At 37.3% G+C, this 27,017-nt stretch overlaps 1 protein-coding gene across 1 annotated transcript in view; it reads right to left on the bottom strand.

Moving 5' to 3' along the window:
- The window catches only part of MCCC1 (methylcrotonyl-CoA carboxylase subunit 1), a 57,404-nt gene that overhangs the window by 16,897 nt on the left and 13,490 nt on the right, over window positions 1-27,017 (bottom strand). The window contains exons 3-11 of the mRNA XM_081139199.1: window positions 26,777-26,913; window positions 25,806-25,901; window positions 21,634-21,755; window positions 20,947-21,094; window positions 20,737-20,858; window positions 11,968-12,079; window positions 9,973-10,054; window positions 4,139-4,266; window positions 1,730-1,913 (exon numbers count right to left, since the gene is read on the bottom strand). Of these exons, the coding sequence (XP_080995325.1) occupies window positions 1,730-1,913; window positions 4,139-4,266; window positions 9,973-10,054; window positions 11,968-12,079; window positions 20,737-20,858; window positions 20,947-21,094; window positions 21,634-21,755; window positions 25,806-25,901; window positions 26,777-26,913 (1,131 nt within the window). The remainder of the gene's footprint in view (window positions 1-1,729; window positions 1,914-4,138; window positions 4,267-9,972; window positions 10,055-11,967; window positions 12,080-20,736; window positions 20,859-20,946; window positions 21,095-21,633; window positions 21,756-25,805; window positions 25,902-26,776; window positions 26,914-27,017) is intronic.

Here is a 27,017-nt window from a genome sequence, read left to right on the forward strand (position 1 = left end):
ATAAGGACAATAATTCCTTTGGGGGTTGTTGAGAGGCCCGACAGTAAAGTGCCAAGTGCCACACCTGGCTGAGCTGACAGACAAACATCAGCTACCATTACGATGACAGAGCACAGGAATCTGAATCGCTGGCTAGAAACTAAGTGAAGCGAAAGGATGTGGTGCGTTACAAAGACTACTGTTCTAGAGCCTTGTTGTGATTTTGGCAGGTCACTTGATCCCTCTGACATCCAAGGTCTTCATATATAAAATCAAGGGGTTGGATTACACTTCCTTACCCATCCATCCATCCATCTACCCATCCACCCACATGTATTGAGCACGTTCTAGGCCTAGGCTTGAGCAAGGTGCTGCAAATATAACACGGAAGACAGTCCCTCCCTTAAGAATCTTACCATCTGATGGGGAAATAGACACAGAATAGATTACCATAAAATAATATAAGGGCAATGTCTGAGGAATGCACAGGGGCTCAGGGGACACAGAGAAGGAGTGCTGGGAGAAGCTTCTTGGACTAATTATCCTTCCCAGTGTCAAGATGTGAACCTGGAGTCCTTCTCAGAATTACATCTGTAACCCCTTGGGCACGTTTATAAAATTACATTGCAAGCTCTGTTGGCCCCACAGGTTTTTTCTTTTCTATTGCATGGGCCATCTTTTCTTTCCAAGCTGTTCTGCTTATGTTAAGTTAAAAAATTTATTGACTACCACATCTTGCTGTGGCTTAGCCAAGAGCTATCAAAATGTTGCCAATTTATCAAGAAGCCCTAATTCCTCATTTTGGCTTTCAAGGCCCCATATGATTTAATCTCAGTTTATGTCTGTCTCCAGCCACATCTCCAACTACTTACCATCCTAAGCCATTTTCCCAGCCACATATTTTCTTACAGTTTTTCAAACACACCTTTAAGTCCACTTTTCTTTAATTTGTTAAATCTGCCTACTCAAATCCACTCCACACTTCTTCTTTAAAAAGTGTCCAACATTACCTCTTAGTCCTGAGAACTGCTGTAACTTCTCTGTAACTAAAGTAAGGTGGCAACAGATAGTGGTGGCTCACAGCAGACTGCCTGGGTCTGAATCTTGGCTGCAAGGGTGATCTTGGGCAAGTCGCTTAACTTCTCTGTGCCCTGATCTCTTCATCTAGAAAATGGGGGTACTAATATTACCTACTCATAGGGTAGTTCTCACGGTTAAAGGAGCCTATATAGAAAAATTACCCAGAACAGCACGTGAACATAAGTGCTAAGTAATTACTACTTATGACCATTGTTATTAATCAATGCTAAATTATAGCAATGATAGCTCTTGCACTGTTATTTTACTTTTAAATTTCTTTTATTATTGTTTAGCTTGCACTAAGTTTATATATATATAGTAATTCTCCAGCTTGACTTGGAGGCAGAGTGCCTTAAGCTTAGAGAATATCAGTTACCTTAAATCATTTTTGGAACCAGACAAAGTAAAAGATATAAAACAATACACACAAAATATTTGTTGCTAGGTTTCACCAAACACTGCTGCATTTCAAAAAAGAGCATATTGGTTAAATTACTAGTCATTCTTTAAAAATAACTATTCTAGAAGGAAAAATAAAGATTACCGAGAAACCAACTAAATCCTTTATTTTGAAACATACTAGACATTTCCACAAAACACAGGGAAAAGACCCCATCCAAAAATAACGCACTAAAAATTCAAAAAGACTTTCTGTTTTATTTCCATTTACCTTGCCGTACTCCAGTTTCAATCCTAGTGGAAAGGTCCACTGGAGGGGTGGAGAGATGCACTAGTGGTCCGGCCCCCGGCATAAAGTTATTGTAAGGATCTTCTGCATATATTCTTGCTTCAAACGCATGGCCCTGCAGAGTTATTTCTTCCTGGCTCAAAGGAATCTTCTCTCCTGCTGCAACCTGGTAACAGAAGAGTATATACTTCTTATAAAAACCCACCTTAAAGCAGCTATGAGACTAGTAAGTTGGTGGTCTTGTCATTTTTACGTAAAATGTACATTTGGACTTTACAATGAAGCCAAATAAAAATTATTATTTTATCCATCCCCTCGAGTATTGGGCAAAAGCAAAAAGAGATTTAAACAAAGAGGCAGCTTAAAAATAAAGTATTAATTACAATGGGCTTCCAGAGTTTTAAAATAGAGAAAGCAGGCAAACTGCTGACTAAATTATAAATATAAAAATCAGTGGTTTTTTTCCCAATATAATTGAAACTAAGATTTTCTTCTGGCACTACAGTCTCAGTTTTCATCTAAAACATTAGTACTCAGTTACCAAATCAATCTTTTTTTTTTAATAGTAAAGTTTTAGTTGGTGTTTATGCCTATATCCATAGTATGACATTAGACATCTTTGTAATTTCAATCAGCAAGCAAGTGATAAAACAAAACAGAAAGGGGGACATATGGTTTTCCAATTTTATTATGTTTATGTATATTGTATGACACCAGATTATAAACAGGATGAGCATTGCTGTTTATCACTGCTATAATTATTACTATTTTGGCCATTATGAAATACGACATATCTCTCCAACTAGTATAATTTGGGAAAGATTATTGGGGGACTTGCTGTCACACTCTCCCCTTAAGTTTTCCTCCAAGATGAGAAAATGACAACCCGAGAAAGCAAACGATACAGGGGGAAAAACCCTAAGTAACTTAGCGTCACACTGAACAGGTAAGCATAAAACAGAAGCAAAGGTTTCATCTCTTTCAGTACATAAATGAGAAAAATCAGGAGCCACAGCAGTTAAGAGCAGGACAATGGACTGAATAGAATGCCTTCCCGGCGCTGTTTCAAACCACAGGCTGCAGCCCTCTCCTTAGATACCTTTTATCCTTCATGATTTCAAGATTCTGGGCTCTCTTGGGCTACTACTTCAGAAAAAAAAATTTTTTTCCTTGAATTCTGGAAACATAAGCACTCTCTCCAGAAGCTTTCATATCCACTACAGTTTTCCTGACACCCGCTAACACTTACTAGCTTGATGTGCCTGGTTCTCATTAGCTCCCAAGGCTACAGAGGCCCAGAAGAATCTTTTGGCTCAATGAAAACTACCAATCATCTCCAAGGAAATAGCACAAGAAACATCATATTATTGCCCACAGAAGTTCTGAAAAGACAATATTACCAAAATAATCAAGACTTTAGCACCACAATATGAAAAGACCAATTTAGATTCAGGATATATAAAAAACTAAGAATCCCACGGAAATCAACTATTCATATGACTTAAAAAACCTTTTTTATATTTAAAAAAAGAAGGCTGAGATATAATCTAGTGTTTTCAATGAAGAAAAAAAATACTAAGATATTATTAATAATATGCTTTGTGGAACTGGTTTAGGCCAGTGCTTCTCACACTATCTATAATCAAGGAACAGTTGTGGACTTAAACTTTTGTAAAACCAGTAGGTATGTCATAGCCATGCCAAATTGCTTTAAAAACTTCTAATCATGTACTGTGAATGTTCATACTTATCCCACCATAGACCAGCAACCGTGTGTAAGTCAGCACTTGCACATGGACCACTGAGTTGATCTAGATCATTCCCTGGGGCTCTTCCTTCCCAACTCTATTTTAGCTCATTTCATCTTGGCTGGCATCTGTCCTGCCTCTAAAATCTAATGATGGCCTGGCCCAGAAGGATGGCCTTAGGTAAAGCACAAGGCTTTATTTTTTTTTTTTTAGGGGTTTTTTGTTTTTAATGTATTTTATTTTTATTTACTATTTATTTATTTATTTATTTATTTATTTATTTATTTATTTATTTATTTATCTTTATTGTTGAAATGATTACAGATGTCCCCCTTTTTCCCCATTGACCCCTTTTACCCCGCACCCACTCCCTGCCCCAGAGACAATGTGGTCACCAGCCACCCTCAGTGGCAGCAGCTCACTGGCAGGCTGCCCCTTGCCTAAGGGGAAATGATGGTAATTAACAGATTAGGAATCTGTGTCCATAAAGTGACAATGTCATAGCATCAAACGCAGTGTCACCTTTAACCTCCCATTTTCCTCTCCTCATCACAACCAGCAAGAATTGGACCCTTATCCAAAATGACACCTTCGTTTAAGAGGACAGAAGGTAACCTGGCATTTAGTAGAAACACATTCCCACCTTAAGCTGCCACGCCACCAAGTCAGTTCCTGTGATCATCTCAGTGATGGGATGTTCCACTTGCAGTCTCGTGTTCATCTCCATGAAGTAGAAATTGTGCTGTGAGTCCATAATAAACTCCACAGTTCCTAAAAAATAAAACAAAACAGTCACATTTCAACAGTACATAATCAGTAGTGAATTAAAATCTTCCATGATGTATCACAGTTTTACCACTGTGTTCATTCAATGGTACTTTGGTATTTCATGAAAAAAATATTTCACATGCTGTAGCAGCAAATGAGTCTCAGTCAAAAATAGGGAGCCACATGAAATTTTGCAACATAAAAATATATTTGTGGTTTTAAGCAAATGCTAAGCCCAAGATATGAAGCAGTCCCGGCTGTGGCAGCAGTGAGAACATGGTTACCATGTGTTGCTGCTTCAGTGCTCCCAGATCCATGGGGGCCACACCCTGTGACGGCCCATCTCACTCTGGCCCTGTGGACAAAAATACAATCTTTTTTCCTTAGTTGTGGGCTCTTGAAATTTTCCTTTAAAAGTCCTTTTGCTAGTGATCCATTGAAAGATTGCTTAGCAACTAAGCCTTATGTTAATAATGTCTTATCTACTGGCATTTTATTAAGCACTACAAACTTCCCCCAGCTTTATTAAGGTATAAAAATTCATCCATCTTAAGTATGGGTATACTGACTTTTGGCAGCTGAATACAGTCATGCACTCGCCACCACAATGAAAATACAAAACATTTCCATCATCTAAAACATTCCCTTGCTGCCCTTTGCAGTCAGTCCCTTCCCTAGGCCCCAGGCTCCAGGCAATCACTAGTCTTCTTTCTGTCATTATAGTTTTTTCTAGAATGTCATATAAATAAAATAATGTAGAACAGAGTATTTTGTGCTTAAGTTTTTTCACTTAGCCTAAAGTTAGTTCCATATACAGTTGACCCTTGAACAACACTGGTTTGAACTGCACAGGTCCACTTATGCAGGGATTGTTTTCAATAAATATATTGGAAAGTTTTGTGGAGACTTGCAATAATTTACCAAAAACCGGTGGGTGAACTGCCTAGCCTAGAAATATCAAAAAAAATGAGAAAAAGGTATGTCATGAGTGTATAAAATAGATGTAGATACTAATCTATTTTATCATTTACTACCATAAAAATACACAAATCTATTATAAAAAATTAGTCCTGGTTGGGTGGCTGAGTTAGATGGAGTGTCGTCCTGTACACCAAAAGGTTGTGGGTTCGATTCCCAGTTAGGGCACATACCTAGGTTGGTGGGTTTGATCCCCAGTCGGGGTGCATACAGGAGGCAGCCTATCAGTATTTCTCTCTCTCCCCCCTTCCTCTCTCTCTAAAATCAATAAAAACATACCGTTGGATGAGGGATAAAAAAAAGAAAAATTAAAATTTATCAACACACACACACTTATTACAGACCATACATGACACCATTCGCAGTCAAGAGAAATGTAAACCAATCTAAAGATGAAGTATTAACTCACAACTGCATAAAATTAATGCGGTACATACTGTGTTCTGCAATAATTTCATAGTCACTGCCTGCTGCTATTGCAATGAGCTCAAGTGTTGCAAGTATACATATAAAACACCAGGTGAGGCTAATCATTTCCCTGTGAGCCAGGAAATTGCATATCACTGTAAAAAGTGATCTCTCACGGTTCTCGCATACTTTTCATTCTGTTTAGTGCAATATCGTAAATCTTGAATAACACCATGGGACCCATACAAAGTGCCACTAGTGATGCTGGAAGTGCTTCCAAGAAGCAGAGAAAAGTCATGACATTGTGGGAAAAAGTTGAATTGCTTGATATGTACCACAGAGTGAGGTCTGAAGCTGTGGCTGCCTACCACTTCAAGATAAATGGATCCAGTGTAAGGATAATTGCAAAATAAGAAAAGGAAATTTGTGAGGTAATCACTCTAGCTATGCCTGCAGACAGAAAAACCCTGCGCTTTTCGCAAAATACCTTTTTATCTCATACTGAGAATGCAGCTTTTATATGGGTGCAGCGTTGCTATGAGAAAGGCATACCTTTAGACTCTAATATGATTCGAGAAAAAGAGCAGTCCATTATATGACAACTTAAAAGTAAAAAGACAGCGAAGGCTCTAAAGCTGGAGAATTTAATGCCAGCAAAGGATGGTTTGATAATTTTAGGAAGAGGTTTGGCTTAAAATTTGTCAGGATAACAGGAAAGGCAGCTTCCCGCGAACAAGAGGCGGCAGAAAAGTTCCCAGATGCCAATATGAAAATCACTGAGCAAAAAGGATGTCTGTCTGAACAGGTTTTTAACACAGATGAAAGTCCCCTATTCTGGTAAAGAAATGCCACAAAGGCCATTTGTTAGTGAGGAAGAGAAGCGAGTACCAGGATTTAAGGCAGGAAGGGACAGGTTAACTCTACTGTTTTGTGCAAATGCAATCTGGTTTGACTAACTGTTGTGATAGCTGCTAACCCTCAGCCTCGGACAGAATACAGAAACACCAGCTGCCCATCTTCTGGTATAAAAAGCCTGGACAAGTACCCCTTTTCTGGACTGGTTCCATTGACACTTCATCCCTGAAGACAGGAAGTACTGTGCCAGTCAGTAAGGGACTGCCTTTTAAAGTTCTTTTGATATTGCTACTGCCCGGCCGGGCGTGACTCAGCGGTTGAGCGTCGACCTAGGATCTAGGTGATCGGGGTTTAATTCCCGGTCAGGGCACATGCTTGTGTTGTGGGCTGCAGCCGATCAATGACTCTCTCATCATTGATGTTTCTATCTCCCTCTCTCCCTCTCCTTTCCTCTCTCTGAAATCAATAAAGATATATATTTTTAAAAAAAATTAACTTTAAAGTTCTTTTGATATTGGACAATGCCCCAGGCTACCTGGAACCCCATGGGTTCAACACCAAAGGCATCAAAGTGGTCCACTTGCCCCCAAACACAATGTCTCTAATTCGGCCTCTAGATCAGGGGGTGACAAGGCCCCTTGTGGCTCTTACGCACAGCACTCCATGGAAAGGATTGGCAATGCTACGGAAGAGAACCCCAGTAGAGGGATCATCATGAAAGTCTGGAAGGACTACACCACTGAAGATGCCATCGTTGTTACAGGAAAAGCTGTGAGACCATCAAGCCCCAAAAATAAGTTCTTTGCCGTGAACACTGTCCAGATGCTGGGCGTGACTTAACAGGATTCACGACAGAGCCAGTCAAGGAATCATGAGGACAAGACAGAAAAACGAAACACAAAACAAACAAAACTAAAAAAGGGGGGGGCAGGGAGGGTGTCAAGATATAGGTCTTGGAGGAATTCAAGAAGTAATAGATACCACGCCAGAGCGATTAACAGAAGGCGCCTCGAAGATGAGTGCTGCTGAGCCCGTGTCACCCGATGAGGGAGGGGGCGTCGAAGCAGAGCAGAAAGCAAGGGGACGTGAGGCAAGATGGCAGAAGGGTCCTGATTCTTCAAGACCGCTTGGACTTCTTTTACCACAGGGGCCCTTCTCTGACACAGCCGCTGAAACTCAAGTGAATGGTGGAGAAGGATCGGCACCATACAGAAGCATTCTTTGGAGAAATGAAAAAGCAAAGAAGTCAGGCAGAAATTCTGATGTATTTCCGTGAAGTTAGGCTGAGCACCCGCTTCTCCTGCCTTGCCGGCCACTTCCTCCGCCCCTTGCACCCCGAGCCAGCAAGGCCAGCCCTTCCCCTTCCCCCTCAGCCTATTCACACCAAGATGACAAGGGCGAAGACCTTCGTGATGACCCACTTCGACTTAATGAATAGTAAGTAATCATGCTGTACAGTTGATAAGCTTATCTGTTGTGTATGTGTACCTTCCTCTGGAAATCTAATAAGTGTCCAGCAAGAACTACATGGCATTTTTGGGTTATCAGCCTCATTGCCGAAATAGTCATTACGTAGAACGTCAGGTCAAGACTGTACTGAAGTGGACAGCCTGCACTCACATAGGCATAGGTGAGTGATACTGAACATAATTTATAACTTTGCTTTCATAAAATTACATTACTGTACAGTGTCTCTCTCTCTCTCTCTCAATTGGTGATACTGTGTATCAGTCTATTATCACAGGTAAGTGGTTTTTAAAAAATGTAACAGTGTGCCCTGGCCTGTGTGGTTCAGTTGGTTAGGTGTCATTTTGTGCACTCAAAGGTTGCCGGTTCCGTTCCCAGTCAGGGCACATGCCCAGGTTGTGGGCTCAATTCCTGGTAGGGGGCATGCAGGAGGCAGCTGATCAATGTTTTACTCTCAAATTGATGTTTCTCTCTCCCTCTAAAAAAAGAAAATCAATAAAAAAATCTTTAAAAAAATATATATATATTGCTTTTAAAAAAGTGTTTCCAATACTGTATTATAAATAGACTATAATACCATATGCCACAAAAATGTTACAATGATCCATTCATTTTTAAACAGGCTAGGCTACTGTGAAGCAATCATATAAATTTAACAAATTATATACAAGATCTATAGGAAAAAACTACAAAACTCTGATGAAAGAAGTCAAAGAAGAACTAAATAAATAAATGGAGAGAAAGTTCATGTTCATGGAATATTGTCAAGATGTCAGTTCTTTTAAATTCAATATAATAGATTCAACACAACCCCAATTAATATCCCAGCAAGTTATTTTGTGGGTATCATAAAACTAATTCTAAAGTTTATATAGAGAGACAAAAGACTCAGAATAGCCAACTCAATAATGAAGATGAACAAAGTTGGAGGACTGAAACTACCTTACTTCAAGACTTACTATAAAGCTACAATAATCAAAACAATCAAGTACTAGTGAAAGAACAGACAAACAGGCCAACAGGACAGAATGGAGGGCCCAGAAACAGACCCACATAACTACAGTCAACTGATCTTTGACAAAGAAGGAAAGGAAGCACAATGGAGCAACAAGTCTTTTCAACAAACGATGCTGGAACAACTGAACATCCACATGCAAAAAAAAAAAAAATGAGTCCAGACTCATACCTTACACCCTTCACAAAAATTAACTCAAAATGGATCACAAACCTAGATAGCAGAGGAGAAAACCTAGGTGACCTTGGTATGAAAATGCTCTTTTAGATACAACAAAAAAGGCACAATCTATGGAAGAAATAATTGATAAACATATGGTAAGTAAGCAAATGAAAAGATGCTCTACATCATGTCAACAGGGAAATGCAAATTTAAAACAACAGTAGATACACACCTATGAGGACGGCCCAAATCTGGAACACTAAATACCAAATCACGGTGAGGGTGTGGCGCAACAGGAATTCTCATACATTGCTGCTGAGAATGCAAAATGGTATGGTCACTTTGGCAGTTCCTTATATAACTAAACATAATCTTACCATATGATCTAGCGATCTGGCCTCTTGGTATTTACCCAAATGAATCGAAACTTATGTCCATGAAAAACCTGCACACGGATGTTTATAGCAGCTTTATTTATAATTGCCGAAATTTGGGAGCAACCAAGATGCCCTCCAGTAGGTGACAGGATGACTAAACTATGACACATCCAAACAATGGTACGCTATTCAGTGCTGAAAGAAAATGAGCTATCAAGCCATGAAGAGACCTGGAAGAACTTAAATTCATATGAATAAGTAAAGGAAGCCAGTCTTAAAAGGCTACATGTTGTAGGATTCCAATATAAAATGTTTGGAGGTTTTTCCCTGTGGATCTGGTCAAAAAAGTTTGAAAGCCACTGATATAAAGCTACATGCTTCTTTTGCTTCTGAAACATAAATAAATTATTACTTCTCCTTATCTTTTAGAAACAAATCTTAACATACCTGCTCCGACATAATTTACAGCTTTAGCAGCTCTGACTGCAGCTTCCCCAAGTTTTTTTCTTACTTCAGGCTTAATACCAGGCTATGAAAAAATATTTAAGTAAATTCCATTAGTATCTTGCCCCACTAGAAATTTCCACTAAGATACAATATTACATCTCTGTGTATCAAATAATGCATTAAAGAAATAATAATAAAGATAAAAAGCTAACTTTCACAATACCAAAGTTTAATGGTTCTGCTAACAGTTTCTATGAATTGCAGATATTCCTCAGTATAATGACATATCTTTGTCACTTGTACCTACATAAAAACTTTTATGACTCTATGTCCACTTAAAATTAAATGTATGAATATGAAAACTTTGAACAATCTCTATTTTAAGATGATAAAGCAATCTGGGTCATGTGCATAATAATTATCTTGGAATATGGTAAACCTTGAGATTCCAAGTTAATAAGAAAGATTCAAAAAAAGAAATGTATGTCAATAAATGGGCAATGCTTTTAACATTTTAAAAACTGTGCTCTACAGATATATATTCAAGCAGTCACTGTTTGAAAATAAGGCTTTACTGAAATGATTGTGGACATTTACTTCAAAAGGTATAACATACTGCAACAGAAATTAAAATTTAATATGAGAATAACAAACAGATTAACCAGAAACCTCAGACCTCTAACCTGATAAAACTACATACATGATAAAAACATGTATGGTAGTCCCCCCTTACCCATGGGGATATGTTCCAAGATCTCCAGTATGGCTCAGTTGGTTGGAGCATCGTCCCATACACTAAAAGGTGGCAATTTGATTCCCAGTCAGGGCACATGCCTGGGTTGTGGGTTTGATCCCTGGTTGGGGCATGTGCAGGAGGCAATCCATCCATGTTTCTCTCTCCCCCCCTTCCTCTATAAAATCAATAAAGTATTTAAAAAATATCTCCAGTGGATGCCTGAAACTGCAGATAGTACCAAGCCCTATGTATGTTTTCTCCTATACATACATACCTTTTCAATTAAAGGAAGCAATTATAGCTTCTCTTTGGCATATCCGAATTGTCAGCATCACTACTCTTGCACTTTTGAGCTATTATTAAGTAAAATAAGGGTTACTTGAATAGAAATAATATGATAGTCAATCTGATACCTAAGACAATACTAAGAACCTAACAGGCCGGACAAAGGGATGATTCACACCCCCGGTGGGATGGCATAAGATTTCATCACACAACTCACAACCGTGTGCAATTTAAAACTTAAAAATTTTCTGGAGTTTTACTTTATTTTATTTTTGGGATTTTTGATTTAAGATTTTCAAACCGCCATTGACCATCGGTAACTGAAACTGTAGATAAGGGGGACTACTGTACATAACCTTGAGCAAGCAAAGAAGCCTGTGGCACTAGCAGGCTCCAAAGAAATGTAAACCCAAAAGTAAGTAAAACTCCTGGTAGGCCTTGACCCAGATAACAACCTAAGCCAATCAAGGGGTAGGCCTGAAGAGATGTAAATAATTCTGAGAGCGCAGAATTTGTCAAATAAGAGCAAATCTCTGTCCTCCACAGTACAGCAGGAAGATGACTAATATATTTTAGCGACATCTCAAATAGCAGTTACAACAAGTCTTCTTTATAGAAAATACATTCAACTAACCAGACCACTCCATTCCGTAACCATTCTGGTTGATTACAATTTAAAATCTGTATAGAAACACTATACAGCTGCTTGTTCTAAGTCAGAACCTTGGATCAGAGCAGTGTCCTAGAAAGTATCCAGATGGAACAGAGCCCTGTGTCCTGTGTGGTAGCCCCAGAACATCAAACCCCTCCTCATCCCTACACTGGTGGGACTTTATCCTTATACTACAACTGCGAAGTGGATGTCCAGCAGGACTTTGGGGGGGACACTAGCTTCACAGATTTCTGATGTGAATATCAGAGCAGCTTGGGTTTCCATTATGAGAAGCGTAGAAACTTCTTTACACGGTCCTTACCCCTGGGGCTTCCTCAATGATCTTCTGATGCCTCCTCTGTACACTACAGTCTCTTTCAAACAAGTACACAACATTGCCATGGTGATCACCAAACACCTGGACTTCTACATGCCTATTTAAAAGCAAACACTCATGTTAATATACTTTGTTAAGGATGACAAATATCACATTCAATAAGCCAAACTATTGGCCAAGGTGACCAGGATACCTCTATTTTTATTATAAGTAAGATGTGATATTTTGGCCTCAAAATAGAGGATATGAATTTAGAAACAGAACTATAGTAAACCTTATAAACACACAATGAAAAACTTTCCATTTACTGGATGAACATTGAAGAAAAAATATATATGAAATGACTGGGAAATAAGACAGAAAAGACAGGAGACTATATTTATGACCTTGGAGTAGGGGCAAGGTACAAAAAGTACAAACTGTAAAGGGAAATACTGGTAAATCTGACTATGTAAAAATTGTAAGTTATAGTCTTATTTCATACATACTCAAAAAGCTAATAACTTTTTTTTTGTTTCTTTATCTTTATTGTTGAAAATACCATAGATGTCCCCTTTTTATCCCCATTGATCCCCGCCACCCTGCATCCATCCCACCCCCAAGCCCTCCCTATACCAATGTCTGTGTCCATGGGTTATGCTTATAAACATATAAATTCTTTGATTTATCTCTCCCCACCCACACCCCACTCCCCACCTTCCCTCTAAGATCCCTCAGACTGTTCTATGGTTCTATGACTCTGGATCCATTTTGTTCATCAGTTTATTTTTTTTATTTTATTCCACATATAGGTGCAATCATGTGGTACTTGTCTCTCTGACTGGCTTATTTCACTGAGCATAATACTTTCCAGTTCACTCCATGCTGTGCCAAAAGATAAAAGATCCTTCTTTTTTATCTGCATAGTATTCCATGGTGTGAATGTGCCACAGCTTTTTTATCTACTCATCTACTGATGGGCACTTGGGCTGTTTCCAGATCTTAGCTATTGTAAATTGTGCTGCTATAAACATAGGGGTGCATAGGTTCTTTGTGATTGGTGTTTCGGGTTTCTTAGGATATATATTCCTAGAAGTGGGATCACTGGGTCAAACGGCAGGTCAATTTTTAATCTTTTGAGGAAACTCCACACTGCTTTCCATAGTCGCTGCACCAGTCTGCATTCCCACCAGCAGCGCACCAGGGTGCCCTTTTCTCCACACCCTCGCCAGCACTTGTAGTTCGTTGATTTGTTGATGGTAGACATTCTGACAAGTATGAAGTGATACCTCATTGTGGTTTTAATTTGCATCTCTCTGATAATTAGCGACGTTGAGCATTTTTTCACATGTCTCTTAGCCATCTGTATGTCCTCTTTGGGGAAGTGTCTGTTTAGGTCCTTTGCCCATTTTTTAATTGGATTGCTTGTCTTCCTTTTGTTAAGCTGTATGAGTACCTTATATATTTTAGATATTAACCCTTTATCAGATGTATCATTAGCAAATATATTCTCCCATACAGTGGGCTCCCTTTTCATTTTGTTGATGGTTTCTTTTGCTGTGCAGAAGCTTTTTATTTTGATGCAGTCCATTTGTTTATTTTTTCCTTAGTTTCTCTTGCCCTAGGAGATGTACCAGCAAACATACTGCTACAAGAGATGTCTGAGATTTTGCTGCCTATGTTTTCCTCTAGGATTTTTATGGTTGCATGTCTTACATTTAAGTCTTTTATCCATTTTGAATTTACTTTTGTGTATGGTGTAAGTTGGTGGTCTAGTTTCATTTTTTTGCATGTACCTGTCCAACTTTCCCAACATCATTTATTGAAGAGACTGTCTTTATTCCATTGTATGTTCTTCCTCCTTTGTCAAATATTGACCATAATGGCATGGGCCAATTTCTGGGTTCTCTGTTCTGTTCCACTAATCTATATGTCTGTTCTTGTGCAAGTACCAGGTTGTTGTGATTACAGTGGCTTTGCAGTATAACTTGATTTCTGGTATTGTGATCCCTCCAACTTTGTTCTTCTTTCTCAAGATTGCCATGGCTATTTGGGGTGTTTTTTGGTTCCATATAAATTTTCAAAGTGTTTTTCCTAGATCTGTGAAATATGCTGTTGGTATTTTAATATGGATTGCATTGAATTTATAGATTGCTTTGGGTAGTACGGACATTTTAATGATGTTAATTTTTCCAATCCATGAACATGGTATATTTTTCCATTTGTTTATATCTTCCTCTATTTCTTTTTTCAGTGTCCTGTAGTTTTCCGAGTAAAGGTCTTTTTACATTTTTGGTTAAGTTTATTCCTAGGTATCTTATTTTTTTAGTTGCAATGGTAAATGGGATTGTTTTTTTAGTTTCTCTTTCTGAGAGTTCATTATTGGTTTATAAAAATGCCACCGATTTCTGGGTGTTAATTTTGTATCCTGCTACCTTACTGAATTCGTTTATTAAATCTAGTAGTTTTTGGTGAAGTCTTTAGAATTTTCTATGTACAATATCATGTCATCTGCAAATAATGACAGTTTTGTTACCTCCTTTCCAATTTGGATGCCTTTTATGTTTTCTTCTTGTCTGATTGCTGTGGCTAGGAATTCCAGTACTAGGTTGAATAAGAGAGTGGTGAAAGTGGACACCCCTGTATTGTTCCTATTCTTAGGGGAAATGGTTTGTTTTTGTCCATTGAGTATAATGTTGGCTGTAGGTTTGCCATATATGGCCTTTATTATGTTAAGGTGTGATCCCTCTATTCCCACTTTGCTGAGAGTTTTTACAAAAAATGGGTGTTGGATTTTAATCGAATGCTTTTTCCACATCCATTGATATGATCATGCCATTTTTGTCTTTCAATTTGTTTATGTGATGTACCATGTTTATTGACTTGTGAATATTGTACCAGCCTTGCATCCCTGGAATAAATCCCACTTGGTCGTGGGGTATGATCTTTTTAATATACTGCTAGATCAAATCTGCTAATAACTTGTTAAGGATTTTAGCATCTATGTTCATCAGGGACATTGGCCTGTAATCCTCTTTCTTTGTAGTGTCTTTATCTGGTTTTGGAATTAGGCTAATGCTGGCCTCGCAAAAAGAGTTTGGAAGTGTTCCTTCCTCTTGGATTTTTTGAAATAGTTTGAGGAGGATAGGTGTTAATTCTTCTTTGAAAACTTTTTTATGATCAGAATATTTTTTTAAATCAACTCTTACAGTCAAATTTTACAAACTATGGCAGACTGAAAATTAAAATGTTAAGAAATAAATTAATATGGCTCATTAGTTTTTAAGACTATACTAACATTAAATCATTAAAAAACAAAAGCAAAAGAAGGCATTTTAATGTTGAGTATAAAATAGAAAGTTACAAGAAATCACATTAAGAGTAAATGCAGACAACACTTATGAAAACAAGGCTAATACAGACCATCTGGAGAGTACAACAAAGCATTCTTCTTAGTAGGCTTATTTTTATATGTTCACACTGTAGTTCACCTCACACATTCACCACCACAACACAGAAACAAGTGATCAGCAAATGTTTTCCCTATTGATTTTTTAAAACAGAAATTGTCAAACATAGAAGAAAAATTTAAAAACCCAGGAAGTCAGCCCTGACCAGTATAACTCAGTTGGTTGGGTGCTGTCCCCATACATGGAAAGGTTGCTGGTTCAGTTCCCAGTCAGGGACATGGCTGGGTTGTGGGCTTGATCCCAGGTAGGGGGTGTGTAGGAGAGAGTAGCCGATCAATGTTTCATTCTCGAATTGATGTTTTTCTCTCTCTCTCACTCTCCAAAAAAAATCAATTAAAAAAAAAAAAATCTTAAAAATAAATAAATAAATAAATAAATAAACGAACAAACCAGGAAGTCTTGAAAATGTACTATTCAGCACAGAGGCTCAGAGCTGTTCCTTTCTGTTCACCCCATGAAGTACTTCATTAAACCACTTGGAAGAATTTATTTTCTTGATATATCATTTCTATTGGATGTTCCATTTGAAAATTTTCCCACCTGTCCTACACAATAGGCGCTGATTTCTTCCTTTTGGATTTGCCTTCTTGACTTTTCCTCTTTTTATTTATCCTTAAGCTATAATCACCAAATACATTCTTATTATTATTTTGAACACATTAACTGTAAGATCAAATAAGAATAAGGGATTTTATTTTACCTTCATTGATTCCTTCTCTAACGTTCTTTCTTTATTAATTCTTAGTTTCTAACCTGTATCATTTTCCTCCTCTTTGAGGAACTTCTATCATCATTTCTTGCAAGGCAAGTCTACTGGTGACAAATTCCCTCAATTTTTGTTTGTCTGAGGACATCTTTATTTCTCCTTCATATCTGAAGGATAATTTCATTGCTTACAGAATTCTAGGTTTGTGTTTTTTCCTTCCACTCAATTCTTGTTTGCACGGTTTCTGTGAGAAGTCTGATGTACTATAGGAAGGTGTTTTCCCCCTCTGGATTTTTCCAAGATGTCCTATTTCTCTTTGTTTTCCTGAAGTTTGAGTATAACTTTAAATTTTCTTTGATATTTACCCTGTTTGATGTCCTCTGACCTTCCTGGTTCTGCAGTTTGGTGTCTGTCATTAATTTTGAAAAAATTTTGGCCATTATTACTTAAAATAGTTCTCCCACTCTCTCTCTCTCCCTCCCTCCCCCCTTCCCTCCCTCTCTCTCTTTCTCTCTCTCCTTGCAGTCAAATAAGCACATATTACACCTTTTAAAATTGTTCCACAGTTCTTGGATAGTTCAGTTATGTTGTATTTGTTTGTTTTCATTCCTATTTCTTATTTGTTTAGGAAGTTTCCATTGACATATGGTCAAGGTCACTGAATCTTTCTCCAGCTGTGTCCAGTTTACTGATGAGTCCATCAAATGTGTCCTTCATTTCTGTTATAATGTTTTTGATTTCTAGCATTTTCTTTTGACTTTCTTAAATTTCCATCTCTTTGCTTACATTACCCATCCGTTCTTGCATGTTTTTTACTTGCTCCATTAGAGCCCTTAACATATTAACCAGTTACTTTAAAATCCACAGATAATCCCCAAATTTGTGTCACATCTTAGTCTAGTTCTGATGCTTGCCTTGTCACTTCAAACTGTGCTTTCTCTTGCCTTTGAGTATGACTTGTAATTTTTTTCTTAAAAGCCAGATGTGATTGCCCTGGCCAATGTGGCTCAGTTGGTTGGACCATTGCACCATACACACCAGAAGGTGGTGGGTTCGATTCCTCCTGGTCAGGGCGCATACCCAGGCTGCCAGTGTGGGAGGCAACCAATCAATGTTTCTCTCTCTCTCTCCCCCTTCTTCACTCTAAAATCAATATAAATAAATAAATAAATAAATAAATAAATAAATAAATAAATAAATAAAGCCAGATGTGATATATCCCATACCAGGAACTGAGGTAGACAGACCTTTAATGCTTAATGTTAATCTGCTTGGAGGTATGTTGTGTTTAATGTTTGCAGCAGCTATAGGTGCCAGAGGCATCACTTTCCTCTAGAGGCCCCGTTTGACTTTTATTTTTCCTATTGTCTTTGAGCTTCCCCAAGAACTGCTTCCTAAACAGAGTCTGCAGCTCTTTCAGTTGTAATCCACTGCTACTATACAGGAGTAGGGGAGGGAAAGCACTCTATTATCTTATGATTAAATGTCAGTGTTTAAGTTGGCTTGGCTTTGTGTTCAGAAGTGTTTCTTAAATATTTTTCACCCTTAGATAAAACAGCAGGTTAAAGGTTAGACTTGGCTAACTGCCCTTCCCCAGGACAGAAAAGGACTGGCAAAGTTTCCCTTGTAGTGCTGGCCTTTGTTTCTGAGAAAAGACCACTCTGGGTCTATTTCAGAAGGTTACTTTTCTATCCCTCTAACCCAAAATTTTAATAAATTTTGCTTAGATTTTCACTGTGAGAAACTGGTGGGGTTCCTGGCAAAAAAAAAAAAAAAAAACTAATGAAATTTGGGAGGTCCCTCTGACACTTGGGTTTAAGGAGTTTCTCACTGTCAAGCTAGTCCAAAATCAGCATCCAGTAATTTGTCAAAATTCCCATTTAAGCATTCCTACCAGTTTATGGCTCCAGCCGCTTCTGGTCCTGGCAAGCTGATCTTGGCTGTGATTCGCCATATTTACACATCTGCCCAGATTTTGGGGTGGCAGCTTGCCCTGTGGCCTCAGTTCTCTTATGGGTCTAAGTCACTGACTTTTATTCAGTTCAGCTTTTTACTTCTCTTCTGATGTGACAACTTCCAAGCTCTTTACATGCTGGAGCTGAACAGTCTGTTTTTCAAATTCCAATTATAAAACTCTACCACTTCTACTGACTCTCTCTTATTCTGTAGCTGCTGTAGCTGCTCCAGGGAAGAAAAAACCCTATAGGAGGGACTCCAGGTTCTGAAAGGAACATGTGGGGGCCACACTAAAAGCAGAACACAGTTTTCATTCTGAGATCTCAAAATTTTGACACATTTTTCTTTTGGCTCCTTACAAAGGAAGATCACAAAAGAGGATCTGTGTTTTCTGCTTTGATTCTGTAGCCATCAATCACTTGTGCTATTTTCCTTTTGCTGACTGATCTACTCTGCTGCTTGGCCTCACTTAGAGGTTCTGGAGCACACTGTCTCAGAACAAGGGGGTGCATCAAGTCCTAGCTACTCAATCAGCCCACTTGGATCTGGCTAGACAAGGTGGGTACAGCTGGATTCTATTGTTAGGAATGCCTTGATATTTTCTAAAAGTTCTAAAGTTTTTATTTTCCTATTTACACATTAAATTCATCTAGATTACATATTGAGGGCGGAATCCAGTTTCTTTTATTACTCTCCAAATAGTACACTTTGAAGGCTATTTTCTGTCCCAGCCTTTCAGATAAAAGCAATAGCTGATCAGATCTGTAAAACATCTTGGTATCTACTTTTCTCAGTTATCAGCACCATCCTGACAATTTTATGGCAATTCATTAATTTAACAGATAGCTATTCAGCAGAATATAACATAGTTTATACAGTATAATTATTATGGTATTAAATTATTAGAAAATATGGCACAGAAATATACAGAAATGTTAATACTTAGTGAATGAGATTATGAGTGACTTTGTTTTCTAACTCCTGTATTTTCCAAAAGTTTGTAATGTATTCATATTACTTCTATATTTCAAAAAATATTATTGATGCCTATCATGAAGAAAGTAGTATGCCAGGTAGTAATATATAGGGGAAAATTAAAAAGAAATATACTAGCAGGTCCTTGATTCCCAGAAGCTTCCCAGCTACTGGGGGAATAAATTACAATGTGAGGTAATATATAGCTCACATTTCACAAGAAAAGAATTTACAACTTCAAAAAATGTTGCAGCAGAGAGTTACAGTAACCAAAATCACTAGCTGATGTCTCCACAACAATCTTACTCAAGAGTATGGCCAATTTGGAGAGTCAGCCTATCCTTTTGGAAAGATACTGTGGGAGGGAGCCATAGTTTATCTTAGAATCTCCTGTCTTTTCCTTGCTTCCCACTAGCGGATGGCATGTCTTGTGCTCTCCCAATCCACTGGCCAATTTTGAGGTGGACAAACTCTAAATGAATTTAATTTACTGTGCCATGCTGAGGGGCGGTTCTAAGCTTTGTATGGTCTAAAACAAAAACAGTTTGGGGACCTTCTTCAAAAATAATACAAAATTAGGTGCTGGAATTGGAAGAGGTTCATGCAAGGGAAGGACCTGAAGCTTCAATTCATTACCTTCAAGGTAAATGCCTCTCTGCTCATGGTTCCTAAATGGGTTATTATTCATAAAGTCACTTGACATACGGGATACCTATATCTACATCTATATGTATGTAAATTACCAAAAAGTCTATGAAACAGAAGGCTTTTATAATCAGTACCTTATTTTAAGCAATAGACATGAAAATAAAATTCCAGAAAATAAAAAATAAAAATAGATATTTACATGGCATTTGTTATCATGGTACCTGGAGAAGCGGTTTAGTGCAGTGACTCAGAGTGTGAATTCTGGAGTCAAAATGCCTGGGTTGAAATCCAAGCTTCACTGCTTCTTAGCTGGGAGACCTCAGGCAAGTTATGTGATGTGACTACTCTGTGGCTCAGTATCCCTCACCTGCAAAATGGGAATAGCACCTATCTAAAGGGGTTCTTGCAAGAATTAGATTAGATTAGGACAGCGAGATTAATTAGTACATGTAAAACACTTAGAGTCTGGCACATGGTAAGTGCAATAGAAGTGTGAGCCATTAGTATTATTTGTTAACACATCACTTACAATTACAATTCAACTGGGTAACTATTCCCGTTTTCTGAGCATCTCAACTGATGCTTATGGAGCTCTGTAAAATATAGCTTAATTTCTTACAAGAATTTTTTTTATTTTAAAAAGACCCTAAATTCCATCAAAGAGTAATGGATTGAATGAATTAAGGGCATATCAATATCACTGGTTTTTAAGTTCAATAAAAAGAATGAGGTAGACGTATATGTACTGGCATGGAAAGATGTCTGATATAATATTATATGAGTCTATTCACCGTTCTTTTGTATGTATGTTGTATCCTGTTTGTATATGTATCAATGTTTCTATTCACATAGAAAACGCCTGGAAGTATGCATGCCATACCATAAGAGTGGGTAGATCGGGGGGTGGGATTGGGGAACTTATGTACTTATATCCTATCATAACTTTGTATTTTATATAATGTGCATGCATTTCTCTTATAACTTAAAAAAATCTGAGTCAGAATAAAAAGCTAAACCCACCTTGGTGTGTCCACGAACTTCTCAATCAGCATAGCATCATCGTTGAAAGACTTCTTAGCTTCCCTCCGTGCCGATTCTAACTGCTCTTGAAATTCTTTTTCAGACCTAGCAATCCTCATACCCTAAAATGGAAAGATAGTTATGACTACAACATAAATAAAACAAAGGAGACTAGCCTGAAATGAAGAACACAAGCATGCACAGTCTTACCTTCCCTCCTCCACCACGGACGGCTTTAATCATGACGGGGTAACCGATCCTTCTAGCCTGCTCTCTCAGGCATTGGTCTGTTTGGTCATCGCCGTGATAACCTTCCACAACAGGGACTCCAGCAGCAGCCATTATGGATTTGGATGTACTTTAGAATAAAAAAACCCGATACCCAAATTCTATGAAATACTTCATACAAGAAAAACAAATGCATGCCAGTCTATAAAATATAACAGAACTTTTTATTTCATTTTAATTTTAAAAAGATATTTTCTTTTTTATTGAATTTATTAGGCTAGCATTGGTGAATAAAATTATACCAGTTTTAAGTACACAATTCTATAATATATCATCTGTATTATAATGGAACTTTTCAAAGAAAACATCCCATAGATAAAGAACTATAGTCCAAGACAACAAATATTAATATAAATATTAAAATGCGTGTTAATTTTCTTCAATCCAGTTTTTCATGTGGTAGTTCATCCTTGTTTTTATCCCCCCAAAAGAATTAGCATATTTATTAGAAATACTAATTAGCTGAATATTTTCTGTAACTCACTGGAGTGCCAGATAAACAATTTATGCCTATGACAACAAAAGTGTTTTATTAACATGTCTATTATAGGTAAAACAAATAATTTAAATTGAATTTCCTATGGTTGTATTTAAAAGATAAACTCATACCTCTTTATACCCATGTCTCTAATTGCAGATGAAGGAGGTCCTATAAAAATAATTCCTTCTTGCTCACATAGTTCAGCAAATTCCACGTTTTCTGAAAGAAAACCATACCCTGGGTGGATAGCCTAGAAGTGAGAAATGAAAAGACAAATTTAGTAGTGTTCCACCTGCAAACTGTGCTGCAGGTGACGTCATTTTCTCTGGGGAGGCCTCTCCCTATGCTAGTGATACCTACACTATGGTCTCTATCAAAATTTGTTTCTAACAGATATATAAAATATTCTATATTGAAGTTCTAAAGCCTTACCTGAACCAGAAGAATCTGTATTTCTTCTCATGGTGGTAATATATACATAGCATAAACCTCCATTTAACCACTCTTAAGTATACAATTCAGTGGCATTAAGTACATTCACAATGCTTTGCAACCATTACCACCAACCATCTCCAGAATGTTTTCATCACCACAAACAGACACTCTGTACCCATTAAACATTAACCCCCTTCCCTGGTAACTTTCTGTCTTATAAATTTTACTTTCTGTCTCTATGAATTTGTTTATTCTAGGAACCTGATATAAGTGGAATTATAGAAACTTATCCTTTTGTGTCTGGCTTATTGCACATAGCATAATGTTTCTGATGTTCATCCATGTAGTAGCATGTATCAGAATTTCATTCATTTTTTAAGGCTGAGTAATATTCCCCTGTGTGTACATATTCCACATTTTGTTTACCACTCACCTGTTGATGGATACGGATTGTTTCCACCTTTTGGCTATTATGAATAATGCTGCTATAAACTTTGATGTACACGTATCTCTTTGAGTCCCTGCTTTAAATTCTTTGAAGTATATATCTACAAATGAAATGGATGGATCATATAGTAGAGAAGAACCTGTGTTTTAATTTAAAATAATACTGCTATTAGGGTAGAATGTCAAGGAATATTTGTAAGTAGGAACAAAGGTAATGGGTATTTCCTGACTCTGCCTTTGTATGGAGCTGGCCTAGCACTGAAACTGAGAAGAGCACACTAGCACAACCACACCTCATTTACCTCCAAGTCACTGTGTGCACAGGTCACCTTTCTAAAAAGAAAACCGAGAAGCAAACAGAAAGCCAAATATTAAAGTCTGCACATACGTTAGTGAAAGAGGATTGCCTCAGACTTCTGCCTAGTTATTTGCAAGTTACTCAGAGTTCTAACGAATTTATTTATCTGGCTTTCTCACTCACTGAAGGGGGCAATCAGTGACCAAAGAACAGTGTGCTTTCTCAGGGCAAACATGATGACAGGAAAGAGGGAAGACATGGGAAAGCAGGCAGCAGCTTAGCTTATTTAGTGAGGGATGAAACAACTTGCTCTCCCACTTCAGTAGCCCTCAGGGCAGTTTTGTTATTCTAAAATAATAACTATAATCAAGTAAATGTAAAAAGGAAGCTCCGCCAACCCTATTTCAAAGTAGTTTCATCTAAAGAACATTTCCAACTTAAAATGGAAGCTTCTGATGTCAGAAACTCATGTGAATAGAAAAATCCAGATCTTACCGACAGCAAACAAAATGCTAAATACTGAATAAAATGCTAAAAGTTACATTTTGATGTCACTTTGGAATTTTGTTTCTTTTAAACCAGGGGAGGGGAACGTCCAGCCCGCAAAGTCATTTGGTCTGGCCCTGCCAAGGCCTCACCAAAGAGAAGCAGTTCCAGCCATCACATTAGGGGTGAGTTGATTAAATCTTTGACCAAAAAATTAGCTGGCTAATTTTTAAGTGGATAATTTTATATGGCCTGTGAATGATGTTATAAATATCCAAATGGCCCTTGGCAGAAAAAAGGTTCCCCACCCCTGTAAATTTAAACCAGTGTTCGATTTTGGACATTTTCTATGATATGGTCAAACATTTTTATGCTGGGCAAAGTGAAAAAGTCTGCACTCAGTCCTCCCTATTTTTTTTAACAGTTTTTTTGGGATATATGACTTACAATATATAACATTCATCCATTTATAGTTTTATGAATTCGGTAAATTCATACAACTGTGCAACTTACTACAATCCAGTTTTAGAGTATCTATCACTCAAAAAAGTTCCTGTGTGCCCATGTGCATAACTAATTAATTCTTACTTTTAGAGCCAAGCATCTACTGACCTGCTGTCTCTACAGTTTAGCCTTTTTTAGACATGTCCTAGAAATGCAATCATGTAGTGTACAGTCTTGTATATCTGACTTCTTTAACTTACAGTAATTTTTTGAGGTTCATCCCTGTTGTTACCTGCACTGGTTGTTCATTTCTTTTTATAGAATTGATTCCATGATAGATACAGCACATTTAGTTCATGCATTCATTTGGATTTTTTTCCAGGATGAGCCATTATGGATAATGCTATTTTTCACTTCTCTTGGGTAAATGCTCAGGAGGGCAACTGTTGGGTCAAAATATGGTAAGTATACATTTAACTTTTTAAAAACCAGCCAAACCGTTTTCTAAAGTAGCTGTCCTACTTTGCATTTCTACCAGCAATGTAGGATGGTTCCAAGTTTCTCCACATCCCTGCCAACATTATCTGTTTTACTTATAGCATCATAGTGAGTGTGAAATGGTATCAGTGGTTTTCCTTTCAGTTTCCCAAATGGCTAATGATATTGAGTATCTTCTCTTGGGCTTATTGACCATTTGTGTATCTTCTCTGGTGACATGTGTCTATTCAAATTCTTGGCCCATTTTCTTCAATTGGGTTGTTTGGTTGTAAAATGTTTCTTATATATTTTGGATACAAGTCCTTATCAACTATATGTTTTGCACATATTTTCTCCCAGTCCATGGCTGATCTTTTTATGTTCTCAATGGTTTCTTTTGAAGAGCAAAGGTTTTAGATTTCGGTGAAGTCTATTTTATCAACTTTTTCTTTTAGGGATCTTGTTTATGATATCATATCTAAGAAATCATTGCCTAACTTTCTCAAAGATTTTCTCCTATGTTTTCTTCCAGAAATTTTATAGTTTTAGGTCACCCATTTAGGTCTATGCTACATTTCAAGCTATTCTTTTTTAATGGAAAGTGTAAGGTAAGAGTGTAGAAACTAAACTTTAGGTTCATCTTTTTTTTTTTTTAGGTACATCTTTTTGCATATAAATACTCAATTGTTCCAGCACCATTTGTTGAAAAGACTACCCTTTCCCTATAAAATTCCTTTACCTTTATTCAAAAATTAATTGACCATAAATGTGCAACTTTCTATTCTGTTCCATTGACCTATATATTTATTCTTCTGATAACACACTGTTGGCTACTGTAGCTTTATAATGAGTTTTGAAATCTAAGAGTCTAAACCCTACAACTTTGTTAGTCTTTTCAAAATTGTTTTAACTATATTCTAGGCCCTCTGGCTATTTGAGGATCAGGCTTGTCAATTTCTACAAAATAGCCTGTTGGTATTTTGATATAGAGTGAATTAAATCTATAGATCAATTTGGAAAAAACTGCCATCTTAACAATATTGAATCTTCCAATGATATATCTATCCATTTTCTTAGAATTCCTTTAATTTCACTCAGCAATGTCTTAGTTTTCAATACATTGGTCTTGAAATGCTTTTGGTAACTTTGTAACTAAGTATTTGATTTTGATGATAATATTATGAATGCAACTGTTTTCTTAATTTCATTTTCAAAGTGTTTGTTGCTAGCTTCCTTTCTTTTGAAGAGATACTTAATTTGATAGAACTCTGATGAACTAGATAAATACGCTCCCTTCAAACTAAAAAGAAAAGCAGCTAGCTACTTGTGAATACAAAGTTTGACCACACGTTCTGGGAATGACCTCGAGAAGTTTAATTTCTCTTAAGAATAATTTAATATGTCCAAACCACAGTATTCTTGAGCATTTGAACAAATTAAAAAGGAAAAAACCAACAATACTATTACTACCACCAGTGGGCAATTTCCCTACCTATCAGGTATATATTTAGCTGCCAATTCACACTGGTGGGTCACAAAGTTACAAGCCTGTTTAAGATTGTTCATTCCATAGTACTAATATGCTTTTTAACAGGAAAGATAGAAAACTGGAAATGGCTAAAAACAGAAAAGAGAGTTCTATAAATAAGTATTTTCATGAAAATTGTGCAATACTTATGACTTTTGTGTTGTAAATCTCTTCATCACTCCTACCTGTGCAGCAGAGATCTTGGCCACTTGAATGATCTTTTCCATAGAAAGGTAGCTCTGCTGAGAGGGAGCAGGACCGATGAAATGTGCTTCATCTGCCTGTTTAACAAATATTACATGTTTTAAAAACCACAAGCCTCATACTCTATACAGAACTGCTTCAGGGACATAGTTATAAATAGAAATGCTGGCTCCCTAAGAACAATACAGAAGTACTAGCTCATACCAATGCTATAAAAATAAGCCACTTTGAAATTTTTTGCATGAAGAGAATGTCAAAATTTGAATTTTAGGTATATATCACACACTAAAGTAAAATGAAAGTGGCTTAGGTTAGAAAGCAACAGGAATTAGTCACAATATGAGACAGAAAAGTGGCTAGAAAGCTGCATGGGCCTGCTGTGCAATTCTGCAAGGCCAGGTGAAACTGATCACCGTGGGTTTGTCAGTGTTTAGAGATTTGCTGCAGACATAACGAAGGACAATAGTTGAATTCATCCATGTCTGGGTTCTGTATGGTGGATAATAGATAGTCATAATTGCTAACACATACAAACCTCAGGAGGGTCCTTTTAGTTATACTTTCGAGTGACTTGTCTCAGATTCCTTGGCCAGTAAATAGTAGTTGCTAAGACTACAATCTTGATCCTTTCCTTCTATATCAGGGATGGGGATATGAGCCACTCAAAGTGTGGTCTGTGCACCAGCCACATTCTGCGAATTGTTTTAACCAATCTTTATTGATAAGACCTTTCCTGTAAATCAACTACACCACAGAGTACACTGTTTAGTTCCACTGGTGTCACATTTGGAAAATGTTCCCAAGGGGAATTACTAGCAAGCAGTTGAATGTACCTACTGAAACCCTGTCAACACTAGCAAACATAAACTCTCCACATAAAGAACTAAAATACTGACACACTAAACAAATATGATCACTTACAAAATCTGACTTCCAGTTTTTAACGACATACCATGTCTACATGCATGGAATTCCTGTCAGCCTCACTATAAACAGCCACGGACTGTACACCCATTTTTTTAGCTGTTTGAATCACCCTGCAGGCAATTTCTCCTCTGTTGGCAATGAGGACCTTGGTAATGTTTCGTCCTGAAACACCATAAAAACGATACAAAAAAAATGTTACTGGGGAGCAAGGAATGAGAATGCTAAATAAATATTCTATATTAACAAACTGATAAGCATTTGTTAGT

Source organism: Miniopterus schreibersii (genome assembly GCF_964146895.1).
Source record: "Miniopterus schreibersii genome assembly, chromosome: 5".
In the NCBI taxonomy this organism is placed as follows: Eukaryota; Metazoa; Chordata; class Mammalia; order Chiroptera; family Miniopteridae; genus Miniopterus; species Miniopterus schreibersii.